This window comes from Parasteatoda tepidariorum, chromosome 1 (genome assembly GCF_043381705.1).
Source record: "Parasteatoda tepidariorum isolate YZ-2023 chromosome 1, CAS_Ptep_4.0, whole genome shotgun sequence".
Taxonomy (NCBI): Eukaryota; Metazoa; Arthropoda; class Arachnida; order Araneae; family Theridiidae; genus Parasteatoda; species Parasteatoda tepidariorum.
The window spans coordinates 17,937,295-17,952,823 of NC_092204.1; the positions used below are offsets into that span (position 1 = coordinate 17,937,295).

General features: G+C 27.7%; 1 protein-coding gene across 1 annotated transcript in view; it reads left to right on the forward strand.

The window, feature by feature from the left end:
• Positions 1–558: 558 nt before the first annotated feature.
• The window catches only part of LOC107438270 (Unconventional myosin ID), a gene marked incomplete in the record, with an annotated part of 57,245 nt that continues 42,274 nt past the window's right edge, over positions 559–15,529 (forward strand). The window contains 1 exon segment of the mRNA XM_043044070.2: positions 559–674. Within this exon segment, the coding sequence (XP_042900004.1) occupies positions 586–674 (89 nt within the window).

Here is a 15,529-nt window from a genome sequence, read left to right on the forward strand (position 1 = left end):
GGGGATAAACTTATGTTTCCCTGAATAAATATAAGCCTCAAAAAGATTTCCCCCCAATATTTCAGACTAATAATAATAAAAAGATCATGAATCACTATCAATTTATATATTATTAAATGTTTAAAACATTTCAAGACATTGAAAAAATAATTAATTATTTGACGGACATTTAGCAAATGGAAGAAAAAGAGCTACGTCCTTTTTTTATTGTGAGATTTTGCGAACTACTGTGCATTTTTATTTCGTGCCTTTCAAAAACTAGTCTCCCTGAATCGCCCAATTTTAAATTTTGGCTCTATTGCAATATAAAATCACACAGTCTGAAAACAAAAATTATTTGACACTTTTATTACGGTTATTTTCAATATCTATAAATATGTAAGTTTAAAAAAAAAAAAATCAAAATTTGGTTACAATTAATTTTTTTTTTACTTAAAAATCGTCATTGGCGTTGAAACGTTAGTTGGCGATTTTCTTTTCTTTTGCAGTAAACCTTTTCCTCTCGTGTTGACTAAACAACTGAGAAAACTAACCAGACGACAACATAGTGGAGCGGTTGGCGGACCTGTCATTTTCAAAATAACAATGGCGGATTTCGGGGAAGCTGGAATCGGCGATTTTGTGCTTTTGGAGGATATTTGTATGGAAGAATTTATGAAAAACTTAAAATTACGGTATGTTCTGATCATCTTTTGTTATTGATCGATATTTTGATGGTTTTTCTGTTTTAAAAAACCAGTTCGATTGTCTATTTGCCCCTCCCTTATGATCTTTAGAAAGCATGTTTTATTGCCGGTTTTTCATTAACGTAAACAACGTACCTTTTAAACATTGCATTTTTAAAAAAAAATTTATGCGAATTTAAATTATCTTAAGCATGGTGTCATATAACAGAAATAGATTGTAAATATCCTCATAAACTATTCCAGTCTATTTAATAGCGATCAAATAATTTCTTTTGTTTCTTTTAATTTTAAATGAGTTGTATCTATATGTTACTGACTTTGAAATCCAATACATAATAATATTGTGTTTATTTTAAATACTTTTGTAAATAACTTTTAGTTTATTTATATAAACAATAAGTTATTTAAAAGACTTATTCCTAAATTGATCTTGTATTCAATAAATTATTTTTACATTTTTTTAGTAGAATCGCTAAGAATCTGTTAACATTTAAACATTTTTTATTTGAAAGAAACTTATTTTGCATAATGAGTAGAAATATTTTCATGTTTAGCAATTATAAGTTTAGCTGTATTTTTGACTTGACCTATAACTAAAATTAATAATTACAAATACCACTAAATAAAAAATTTATTTTGACTTCTCTCCTTATTGTATCTTTATTCAAAACAAATAACACTTATAAGTATAAAACAGAACTAAATGACAGTTTTTTTTAACCAATTATTTAGTACCTATATTGGTAATTTATTTTTAAATATTTATAAATTTATTTGAGTTATCATTTCTAGTTATTTTATGAAAATAATTGATTATTTTATGGAATTTATATTTTTTGAAACTCAAATAGGACTTAAAATGAACCGAATACTTTAAACATGCCTTCGATTTCATAAAACCTAAGTTCTGCTCTGGTTTATAAATCATTTAAGTTATTCTAAGCTGTTTAATTACTACTATATTTAATATTATTTTATTAAATATTACTTTATTTGATCAAATTTTTTATCGGCATTTTATTATTACAGTTTAATAAAATTTTTGACTGTATCAGGAGATTTAACAGTTGAAAAATTCAATTAGTTATCTTAAATTTGTTGACACTATACTCTTTTTTTTCTTTTGCCAAGCCATGCTCTATTATAAATACACTAAACATGTATAAATTCATGACATTTTGTAAATTCATACACATTTATTATGTATAGATAGTTAATGTGTATATGAAAAAGGGAACGACTTTCTTGTCAATCCATTCTGGATTTATGTTGCTAAATCACCACATTTTTTAATGATAAAAAGTTTTGAAAAAAGTGATAGGGCATTAATGCTTAGAGTAATTTGATATTTTCTAACATGACTTACACCATTTTGGTTTTAAAATTTTACAGTTGCATAAAATTTGTATCAAAATATTTTTGTTAATATGCTACATTTAACACAACTCTTTTGCTCCTATTCGATAATTTTCAAGAATGATATAATTGAGTGTTAAATCTTTATATTTTTGAAAAACATTCATGGTATTCTTGTCCTGTAATGTGTTAAAATGTGAAAATTAGGAGTTTCAGGAAAATGAATTTCCATTTTCTCTCTAACTTTTAATGTGAATAGTGATTTTATTTCCTTTTTATTTGTTTCTATTTCTCTCCTTTAAATTTTTGTGTTAGACATTGTGTAATTTAGTTACTTTATTCAATGAGGCTTTCGCTTAAGAGTTTGGTTTTACACATTATTATAATTACATTCAGCTCTTGTGTTATGCAGAGGAGCATAAAATTCTCAGAGCCTAATATTTTTCGAGGATGCAACTCTTTTGATTTGAAATTTCCCCCACAATTATAAGTTTTTTCCTTCTATAGTTACTATAAGTTTTTAGAAACCTTTTTACAAAGTAAGTTTGTACGTTATTGAAATTTTTTGATAATTTCTTATTAAACAAAAAAAAAAGGAAAAAAAATCATTTGATTTAACACTGTTCTTCATGGGGTTATTTTACCAACCCTGATTGGACAGATTAAGACTGATTGAAATTTGAACATAAAAAAGTAAACTATTTATTTATTTATTTTTTTTTTGTTACTTATGTCCTGAATTATCACTTTCGTTAATAAATTAATTTTTATTCTTTTAAATAAACTCAAATATTTTAAAAATTAATTGTCCCATTCGCTAAACTGTCGAAAAGCGTTTTCACTTATTTATGAATTTGTTGTTTTTAATTGCAGCTTGGTAATTTTTTTGTCTTTTCTGATATTGAAGTTTACAGTACAAACAAAAAATATCTAAAAATAAATATGTTACTTCAAGATTTAAAGATTTCTAGTAAGAAATTCTTATGTTAATACTCATTAGCCAAACAATCTCTTCACTTGAAACACTGATTTTTAAGTTTTTTTTAGTCTCAAAATTTAATCAACAACTAAAGAGGGGGGGGGGGATATTCAGTTGGAGAAGATCTGAAATAATTATTAGTTGAGCTGGGACTTGATGGGTGAAATTAATATTGTTTGGAAAAGAAAATAATCTTGCTAGAAAAAAAAATTATTTTTAAAAAAAGTATTGATTTCGAGAAAATTTTTTTTTTTTTAAACATTGTTTAACTGGTAGGTAAAGAAATGGACTAAAACGAGTCAGATGTTCATGTTTGTTGCAAAATAATATATTTTGCGTGTTTTTTTTTTTGTTTTGTTTTTTTTTTTTTTTTTCTAAAGAGGAAAAAAAAAAGTTTTTTTTTATTTTTTATTTTTTTTTAAGACGTATGTTTTAATTATTTAAAAATCTATGAAACAATTTTTAAAAACAATCGCCGGTACATATTTTTATGAGTCCAGACATTTAGTGATATTTTCAAATATTAAAAGTCGAAAACGCTTTTTATTTTCAAAAAACTTACTTATTTCTTTTAATTAACATTTTACGACTTTTTATAATCAGCTGGCTAAAGATGTATGAAACTTAATTGGCAAACCACGGATAGCTGTTAAGAATTCATAACATTTTTGAAGCTCGTTTTTTTATGTAGCGGAAATAGTGTGGGTAATTTCACATCAAAAGTTATTCATGATCCTTAAAATATTGTCTTCCGAGTTGCATTAATGCTTTTTCTTTATTATTTCTTCAATGCTATTACTTTAATTTATGATTACCCCGTTTTAATTACTAAAGTAAAATTAAAGGGTGATATAGCTAATTTGGATAACACAGCACGATATATTTAATAAAATAACTGGTAAAAATAAAAAAAACAGAACAATAGAAACCACCTAGCATAAATGTTAATTTTATAGGCTCGTTAATTTGTAACAAGATAAAAAAAAAAGCTTCTAACAAAGCCAAGCATCTAATGTATATTTTGAAAGTAACGAATAGTTTTGATGTTGACACTTATAATGATTAGGGTTGACTTGATTTAAATCACTTGATTTAAATTATGATTAAATTCGCCATATAAATTACTTGATTTTTTTTTTTAAACATCATTGATTTAAATCAACTGTAATTGTTTAAAGAAAATCATTCATTTAAACTAATTGATTTTTTTTTAAGAGGTAAATTATAATGTCGAAAATATTTTTATGAATGTATTCTTTAAAGTGTGATGATTCTTGTTGAAGTCTTGATTTATTTGATATTGAAGATTTTATCCAATGAAATAATATAAGGGTAAATTATTGTATTTCAAAATAGTTTAATTATAAATAAGTTAATTTATACTGAAAATGGAAAAAAGTAATGTTAAACTGTTAAATTATTATTTTCTATTAGCGGTTTATAACATTTGCTGGTAATAAACAGATTTTAGTTATACCCATTTAGTTTTATATTTATTTGAATACTTTAAGTGCTTTTAAAACATAAAGGGTTAAGCCGAAACATCTGATTATTTTGGGTTCCGCTGCCGAAAAAAATTGGGAATCACTGCCTTTCTCTAGGCTTTCTAAGCAGAACAAGTCTTTCTTCAATATTGTTAAACACTAACTACGTATTTATTATATTTTAAAAACACTTAAAGTATTCAAATAAATATAAAACTAAATGGGTATATAATATAAGTTATAAGTTATATGGGTATATAATAAAGTTATAACCTATAAAAATTTTTTTTAAAAATATTTAATTCGAGGAATGAAGATGATCCGATTTTTTTCGGATTTTTTTAAAACAAAAAATCATGAATTTTGACAATTCTGATAATTAATAAACAAAACATATATTTATTTCGTACATAGGCGATTCATAACAATGAGGTTCCTCTGACTTTCAGATGAAGTTAATGAGCACATCTTAAAATCTTTTCTGGAAAATTCCTATCTAAATTATTCCCTGCAATCTATCATTCATTTTGTTATTAATATATTCATTTTGTTATTATTTTGCTTCACTAATGCATAATATCCAGGGTTGATTTGGGGGCAAGTTTATATTCGTCAACGGAGCTTTCACAAAATTTTTATCGTTAAAATCGATAACTCTTCATGGAATATTATGTTCTAAAGACATCCCCTTCACAAAATATTTTATCTTAAAAACAGGCTCTTTACATTATTTTTCATTTTGAATGGCATCTTTCGTTCGTGTTTTTTGAACAACAGTTTCTTGTTCAACAAATTTTCACAAAACAGTTTCGCTTCTCTGGAGAGAAAAAAAAAGCAGGATTCTTTAAAGAATGTTACCGGCTAAGAGTTTTGACTTCAAATGGTGGAAAACACTAAAAAGTCTTTAAGAATATTTTACTCAAAATTATAGAAAGTGAATTAGAATGTAATTTTTTTATGCTAAGTAATATCTTTTATTTGAATTTAATCCTATTTAGGATCAATTGAAATATCAATTTTAGTACTGCTACAGATCTCGTCAGAAAGAACCCAATTCTACGATAATTTAAGATTCAGAATATTATGAGTTGATTTTTCACAAAAACAGCGCCTTTAACAGAAAGTCTGTCATAACCCCGTGAACATACGATAACTTAGAGTTGAGCTTAAAAAGTATGTTGTTCGCCTGTCATCATATAAGAACCCATACTCTCTAATGTTTATATATATATCTGCCAGTGAAACACTTCTTCTTATGGTCATTATAGCTCATCAAAAGGCTTGCTGACCTCTCAATAATTGAGGACATTTTTCTATTTATGTCCATAATTCGGGAACATTATCTTTAAGAACTGCCAAGTGATAAAAGCAACCGCTTTTTATCGAATGCATCCGTTTCTGTAGTTAACATTTCTGCACCTTCGTTTTAATATTATTCTTGTTGACACTTCTCTGGAGTGTGTGTGACGTGTTAGGGTGACGCCATTCAAGTTCCGTTCTGCCCGTTGTATGGATAAATAAAAATTGGAAACGGTATTGTTTCGTGCTCGCTTTTATTATCTTAAAAATTCCATCGTTTTTTTTTTTTATTTCTTGTTTCTGATAAAGTGATGCAAGCCCTGTCGTCTAAGAATTCCTTTATTGTTTATTGCAAGCATTCGGTGATGGAAACAATTTTTATAACTTTTGCGGTTTGCATGATATCATGCTATATACATAAGTCGCATTACTTCAACATTAAGTTTGATTTGCTTCTGAAAATCTGATGTGTAATGAAATAATACTCTGAATTTTAATGAAAGGAAGAATATATAAATTGAAATAAAAGTTGATAAAAAATTATTCTATTAATTCTTTTAGTGTTCCTATATACTACAATATTAACATACCATTGTCTAAAAAAATGTTAAATGTTTTTACTGTGGATCTTTAGCATTGATGCCTTCGCTGACAATATATATTTTTAATGATATTTACCTTTTTTTAGGTAATCACGAATTTCGATATAAATCAGTGATCTTTGCATTTTAATGTTTTCTTTGTTTTTATTATGTAGTTTAATTAGCTTACAAGAAGTGCGTGTTGGCGACTGTATTCGGGGTACAGTATAACAGATTCCGGTTATGTTACACAGGGCCCGAAGTTAAGGATTTCAAATTATTAGCCAGTAAATTAGCACCGATAAATAAACCAAATATCAAAAGTATTCGCCAATTTTTGAAAGTCATCGCCAAATGCAAATCTTAATTTTTTATGATTATTTTCTTACTCATAGAAGACTATTTTAGTGTAGTTTGTTTCAGGCTTATATTATTTGGACCCAATTCTATTTGGTTATATGGTGCATCTACCAAAAATTACTGTAATGGAATAAAAAATACTGATTTGTTTAGTAAAATTCATTTTGACGTAATTTTAATTTCTTTCGAGTAGAAAAAAATCATTCGCCATTACTTTCGCCGAAACACATTGGGATTCCTAAAAAATCGGTGATAATTGCTAATATTTTTTATTAAAATGTTTATTAGAAGAAATTTTATTTCTAATTACAAATTCGAATAAATTCAGCTGAATGCCCCAAAAATATTAACTGGTATACCAGACTGCTTTAAAATTGCTGTTTCGAATTTTCAAATCGCTTAAAATTAAATGAGTGTATGACTTGTTAAAAAAAATATTAAAAAAATCATTGCTCAAAAATCAATTTAATGCTTCAAAAGTCTAAAACTGTTGCTATTAACTGCTTTAAAAGTGAAAAATAGCTGTTTCAAATTGTCCATAAGTTAATTCCTGTTTTTTTAAATTTTTTTTTTAAAATCAACATATTCTTTAAACAGAGTATTACTCTATAACCGTATTACTCCAAACTGCTACTAAAGTGATTACTTGTTCTAAATATAACAAAACTCTATGACAAAAATGCATTTTCAAACTGATCTGAAACGGAAAAAACCCAAATCACATCAATTGCATTGTCCTTCAGTTTAATATGCCAAATTTCTGTGTAAGTTGTCAAATGGTTAAAATAACTCCAAAAGGCGAGGGGAAAAAAATTCTATTTTGAAACATATATCCTTTATTTATTTCCTTCTATATCTACTCCTTTCAGCTATTTGTTTCATTATTTGCAGTGTCAATTTATAGAATAATTATAGAGCGTTCGTAATGAATACGGTAGAATTTGATACCATCTGGATTGTGAATGTAAGCGTGAAAAAAAGTGATGATTCGACTGTGACGTTTCATAGTGGTATCCACTTGTCACCTAACGGAATCATTACCACTAAGGATGTTTGATGTGTGTAGCTACGCGAAACGATTTTTAAGTTGTGACCAGCGTGCTCCCTAAAATTATATATATCCTCTATAGCCTTTTCCGCCTAGATAATTCTTTTGTTAGATCTCTGAATGACAATTTATTGCTTAGTATTTTCCTCTTTAAGTGGCCATTCGCTGTTAGTTTATATTCCGTTGATGAAGTTGTTAATGTTTTTATTTATCGTTTGAATTAAAAACTTATTTCTTTTGCACGAAACTCCAGAATCGTTTGCTTCTTTTTCTTATCAGGGCTGGTTTTTTTTTTTTTTTTTACAATATACAAGCGTTTCAAATCCAGTTCCTATAACTTTTTTTTTCTTCATATTCCTGTTAAGTTAGGGAAGAAAAAAAAATTTTATACAAAAATTGTCTCTTTAGAACGGTTTAAATTTTACGATGTTTTTTCTTCAATTATGTACATTATTTAATTAAAAAAATTACACTTTTTATTTATTTATTTTCCTGTTTAGTTTTTTAGAAAAATGCTATGCTTTTTATTTTCAAGTAACATGAATATAACCAGCTTCTAATTTTCATGTTCCCCTTTTTTTAATTTTTATTTTTTATTTTTTTTTACGCAAATGCTATGCCACTTCGAGGATATATTGATGAATAAATAAACAGTCCTTTCCTAGTTTTTTCTTCTAATTTTTTTAAAACCGTTTATAAAAGATTTACCTTAATATAAATATTGTATAACTATTTTAGAACTTATTCATAAATGTAATATTAAACACTTTCCCATTTTATTTATTCCACTGTATGATTAATAGAGTTTTTCATTACTAACAAATTCCAATAATTATAAAATGAAATACTAGATCATGTTTTGGGGTTATCACGCTGAAAGCTTTCAGCACAACGGCTTAATTGTCTAAAATTTCTGAAGCCCACCCTAAATTATTACACGAATCATAGATAAGGGATCCTTCTAAATGATTGAACTCACTTTTCTAAATTAATTGTGAAAAATGCCGAAAGTTTATTGCAACAATGTAATGCTGTTAATAATGTACTTTCTAGCATAAATATGCGGTTCTAATTGCGCAATCCATAGTTAAAGCATTAAAATTAAGCAGGGTATGTTGTTGCGAAGCTATGTCTTTTTTTTTCTTCCTACTCTGGCTAAAATTTTACACACCCACTCAAAAAAAAAAAGAAAGAATTTTACATAATGCGAGAGAAAATTCACCTAAAGGGGTCATCCCATCTAGAGTGGATGAGTGGTCTTGACCATTTCCACTTGTGATATAATTTGGTGCACCTGTGCATCTTCGAAATTACGTTTAGTAAAATTTTGAAACCAGAGATTAAAGGTATTACTATAAAAAAGTGATGACTTAATGAAATAAACTCAAACCAGTTTATTGTAATGGAAGAATTAACTTTTAGACAAATATAGTTAGTTAACGCAAATGATGATGTTTTTGTTAAACATTTGCTTTGGTACTAAATTGGAAAACAAGAAATAAAGCTCCGAATATTCATTATACTATTCTATTGCGCAAAGTACAAAATCGATTTATTTGACCAGACGATAAAGCACATTAACATTTTCCTGCGCAAAATCCGCATTAAACATTTTTTACTACTCTGCAGTTGAGTTTTCACAAATTAATTTCGCAAAATGGTATTGAATTAAGTCCCTTATGTAACTGTTTTAGTTTTTGTAGTCTGAAATGTTTTAGAAATTAGTATGGCAGGTTTACTAGACATCTGTACATGAAATTTCTTTAAAATTTAAATTTCATTCTGAAAAATACTCTTCTTAATCCAGAATAGAATTAGTTATTATTATAACTAGAAAAGTCTTAATATTCTCTTTTTAAGGAGAAAATATTATTATACTCTTATTACTATTTTAAAAGAAAATAAATAATATTGAGTGCGTAGCATTGATCAAGTCACTTAATTGCTAGCATCTAACCATTGCCAAGAGGTAATATGATACTAAGAGTTTAAAAAGAATTAGTTTGTAATTCATTAAATGACACGTTTCGACAATTTTATTAGTTCACCAATTGCATAATATTTTGGGTGTACTAAACTAATTAGATGAGTCTCCGTATTAATTTTTGGAGCCATAGTGGCTCAGAGGACAGAGCGCTCGCTTCCAAATAAGGTGACCCTGGTTCGAATCCGCTCCCTATTCGCACCATTTACTGACGTAAAATGTTCTCAGTGGTAGACGAATCATGGGTTAGAGTCCCCTTGCCGTCGGGCTAACCATGGGAATATTTTGTGGTTTTTCCCCTTTATATATCGCAAATGTGGTTAGTTCCATCAAAAAGTCCTCCACGTAGGCTAGTTTGTTCCAATGCCTAGTTCCGGAAGCTCTCTTGTCTTCTTGATTGGGTTCAAAATTACAAGACTACGGAGTTGAACATAGGTAAAAACCCAAAAAATTGGGTCGGCTGTTCAACGACGGTTATAAAATATGACGGTCATAAATTATGGCAAATTCTCTTTGAAGAAAAGTTAATAAAGCTTGACATTAATTATGCAAAAGCTAGAATTGAATTGTAATTTAGTATGTTGAAATTACTAATTTATTTATTTGCGAAATATATCCGAAAAAATGTTAATGAAATAAATGAACAGCTTAGTTTATAATAAATCATTCCTTCTGTCTATTTGCATAAAACTTAAATGTCCTGTTCTGTAAAATGAAGATTCCGATGTAAAAGAAAAAAAGACACGCGATTGACTTCGTTACCATCAGTGTGGAAATAAAGACTTGTTTCGGTAGACTAACTGCAATCGTAAACATCATTGGTCTACTAATGCCTTCATTTTTATGGAATTCTTGGTGGTTTGAAAGTAGTGAGAGTTTAAAAAACGAGAGTGAATCTTAACTTCCTGATATGCTTGTCAGATGACACAGATTTTGCTGAAATAGTCTCCTCGGGGCAGAAGGTGTGGCAATTGCTCAATAGTACTATCTTCAAGATTTTTTTGTGTAATGGAAGTATCTTCCGCTCGAGAACTGTGTCTCAATCAGTGTGTGATCTTAATCTTAACTGATTTAAATAAGTGTTAGAAAAACCTTTCCTTTTCTTTTTATGTATAAAACTAACCTTGCAGGTTTCCTTTTTTTTCTTTCTTTTTTTTTTAAAAGAAAACTCAAAAAATTTAGGCTATTCTATTTTTATGCATTTATTTATTTTTAATTTTAAATCTTTATTTTACTTTTAATTTTAGCTAGATCATTTTTACTTAAGCTAGATTGTGGGATTTTTTTTAAAAACCAAAACAGTGATAATCCTTTGACTCAGAATTTTTATTAAACATATTTTTTTATACTTTTTTTTCATTATTTTATATTAATTTAGGTCAAAATAAAGGAAAAATATTATATTTAGTATTTTAATAATTTATAGCTATGAAATACAGCCTGAGACACAGGTGCCTTTTTCTGCCTTAACGCTGTTTTTCAATTGCTCTATCGCCAAAGAAAATAAAAAAAGCCATAGTTTAAGTGCCTTACATTTGAAGCAATGCTATGACTTTAAACTACATATATAGTCTTTCCGTGAAGAATTATCTGGGCTTTTGAACAGACAACTTAAATATTTTAAAAGTTATTAAACATTTTGAAAAACTACCAATTTGGCATCATTTTTCCACCTAGATGAAAATTATCAAAATCACTGCCGTATTCACATTTTATATTTTGCCATGTTAAAATTACATATTTTAAAATAATCTAAAATATTGTTTACCGTACAATACAAAATTTTTCGACTATTGTTTGATAAAATAATAAATATTTACTAAAATTTATTTTTGTGCAGAATTATCTTTGGATAAACAGATTTTAATAATTGCGTGCAAAAATTTTCCAATTCGCGAAACTATGGTGACCATATTTCCTTGATTGCGGCTATCTCTTTTTTTTTGGGGGGGGGGTCAGAAAAAAACTCAGGTTTATTCAGAGAAAGTGCGTTTTTGTGTCTGATTTCTTAAATTAAAATATCGCCTGCGCTAACTAATTAGCATTTCACCCCTTCGAACCATTAAGATTGATTACTAGACCGTATAGATCAGATCAATAGATCAAAAGTTATTCAAAATGGTCCGTTCCTTTTTTTTCTTTTTGCTCATTGTATAATAAATAAAATGAATAAAGGAGTAGTGCTGAATTTCGTTAAGTTCTTAATGAAATTCGCCAGTCGCTGTCTTGTTCTAAATTGTAATTAACCTTATTAAATTATAATTAAATAATTATTATTCCTTAATCAGAATTTTCTAAATAACATTTTAATGTAGTATTCCGGTGTGTTATAAAAAACATCAGATTTATTGTCAACATTGTGAGTTATGGCGATTATTTTGACTAAATTGGATTTGTTTAATTTGTCTCATTTAATAATTTTTTTTTAAAATTAACTATTTATTTATTCAAGAAATTTGCGAAAACACAGAATTATTCAAAGTTTTAATAGGTGTTTTCTTTTTTAGAAAGGAAAAAAACTTTTTTTTTTTTTAATGTGATGTTACCGTGATTTGAATCAAATTAATCAGTTCAGTATTCTCAGTAGTTTTGAAAAATTTTAACTTTATATACTAAAAAAAAATTATAAAAAACTTTATAACTAAAAAAAAAACTTTAATTTTATAATGCCTATTTTTTTAATTATTATTTTTATTATTTATTTCTCCGAGTTACCACGGAAGTTATAAAGTTTATAAAAGGAGGTTATAAATTATCTCATTATTAATTATTTTCTGTGAAAAATATAACTTCGAAGCACGGCTCTTCGACATTTAGCCGTGTTTAATATAAATTCCAGATGATAAGTCGTAAACATAAATTATTAAAACATAGTTTAAAATGTATTGCAATGATACACATATACCTTATTCGAAAACAATTTCATTTCATACTATTAACTTTATTTTTGCATCTTAGAAAAACACATTAAGTAATTATTAGTTTCATTACATTGACTATAACCACTTTAAATAGAAGGTGAGTTGTGAGTTCTCTATATATTCGATACGTATTATGAAAGAAACCGCCCGTGTTGAATTAAATCATTAACAATTAAGGTGCCGTTTGGCGAATTTTGTGAGAGCATTGCACTAGGAAACGCAGCCAGATCCGGTTTTTCCGGACATCGTCGTTGTTTTGATCTTCCATCCCGCAGTTTTTATAATCCCCCCCCCCCTCCTGCAAAGGTCTGTATCGTGACCCCCGACCATTCAGATCGTTTGTTCAAAAACGTGTCTGAAAAATGTGAACTGTTGATGTTCGATATCGACTTTGTTACGAAACTAACAGTTCATTGTTTTATGTAACGCGATTGATACGATTTTGCTTTATTTTGGTCATGGTGGAGGAAATAAACGGTACAGAAGTTTTAGTAACTAGGTTGATTTAATGTTCTTTTTTCGGGCTTTTTTTTGCTTGTNTTAGTTTTTTTTTTTTTTTTTTTTTTGCCTTTAAAAAAAGCGAGAAAGGAATTTAAAATGGAAAAAATGATGTAAAACGTTCAAACAAGCGTTGTCTCTTTGTTTTAATCTCAGTAATCTTTAAAGCAAACAATGAAATAAATCTTCACTTGAAAAAATTGCCTCATATTAAAAAAAAAAATGTATATATATATTAATTTTTATTCTTTAAAATTGATTATCAGAGAGTAGTAATTTGTTTAAAAATAAAGTAGTTTATCAAACAGTAGTCATTTGTTTAAAAGTAGTAAAGTATTAGTTATCAAATAGTAGTCATTTGTTTAAAAGTATAGTAGTTATCAAAGAGAAATCACTTGTTTAAAAGTAAAGTATTAGGTATCCAATAGTAGTCATTTCTTTAAAACAAAAACTAAAGTAGTTATCTTAGAGTACTTATTTGCTTAAAATGAAAATATAATTTTTATTTACAGTCAGAGCTTTTTTTTTTTTTTTTAAAGAAAGTAACAATAATACTAAAACATGTGGACGATGATTGGTAAAACGTACTGACAACTTAAATGCCCATATTTTTTGTATACAATTCCTGAAAGAATTAAAACATGAGGTATAAAGTTTTGCATTGATTCGTCGAGGTGATAATTCGACCCACGCAATTCGTTACAGTGACTATTCATCGTAGTCACTACTCATCGCAATGAAAATTCGTCGGGCAAAATTCTTTGGTGGTACAATTCGTGAATGTATGTGACTGTATGCTTCTTAAATTGGGGACTATTTAGGTAAGAAAAAATTTTCTCACGACGCTGAGATCCCAATGATATTTCTTCCTTTCGTTTGGTTTTATTCCCGGCATACTCAGTTTGGAACATCGTTGAGTTAGTTAAAATTGGTTAAAACAAAGTTTAGTTAGAAATATCGCTGAATTTAGCTACAATTATAACGGATTTTGTATCTTTCACCTGTGAAACTCAACAAATTCCTTTGCGTAGTAGATAAAAAGCTGCAACATATTTGGAAGGGAAAAAAACTGAAACAAGAGCTTTTAAAAGGCTAAAATGCGTTCTAACTAACTGTGTCTGCTAATTAAAATAATACGAAAAGCCTATTTTTTATTATTTTTTTTTTAAATTTTTTTTTTATTTAAAGTTTGCATTATTTAACGTCGCTTCGAGACCGCTCGTGACAATGTTATTCTTTAAATAAACCAATCTGCGCCATCATTCATAAGCGTGTACACAAATCTGGATTGAGTTAAAGCATTGCATGCATGTTTTAACATGATTAGGGACCTCTGATGCCTGAAAAAGGATTAAATCTTAGTAAAGGGTGGCAATTGATTGAAGAGCATGGCTGTAAGCCGATGTGCTTCCCAAGCGGCAAGTCCTGACGTAGGATTCGCATCACATCTCTTTTTAGAATACTGAGTCTGAAACTTCCGCTATGTTCTACTTTATAACACATACATGAGTAGGAGTCTACAAAAGCTAACATTCTTTCTGAGCATAGGTCATTTTTTTTTATGCATGTGTTTGAATGCAAATCAGTATAACTGCTCCTCGCTTTCTTCAAATTACCTAAGAACAATCAATATTTATAATATACTACAATCTAAAAATAAGTAAAGTGGGCAAAAGTATTGTACGCAATTTTAATGCACCGACAACTCAACTAAGCCTGCTAAAATTACATTTCCGTCCAAAACATAAAGCAGTTAGCTTACTAAAAATTGAGATTGTGCTTAATTGTGCTCACGTTTAAATATTTGAAAGCAAGAATATGGGGTCTTTTATATATTTGCTTTAATTGTTTATATATTTATAATGGTTAGCAAAATCATTGCAAAAATTAAATTTTACTAATCAAAAATAAAATAATAATATGGCATGTAATTTTAATAACATTTAAGAAAAATTTCCCGACAAAAACAAGAGAAGTTGACAAGTATGCATTACATACCAACGTAATCTTTTATTTTGTTGACACAATATTCAGATTTTATTATTATTCAGATTTTATTTTTATAACGAATTTTTAGCCCTGAAACATTCAAAATTTTTTTTAAAGAGTCTATTTAAAAGTATACGAAGGATATTTATATTTAAACTGAACCTTGCTCTTGACGTCTTGCAAGCTCTTTTTTTTCTTCTTAATTCTTTACATTTCATGTTTTATTTGTTGAAAATTCTGCCATTTTTTCTGGAAGACATATGTGCGCTGTTTGTTACTTACTAAATTTTTTTTTTCTTCTTTTTTTTGTAGCGTGCTTGTACTTTATTATGTGCTTTTAAAAT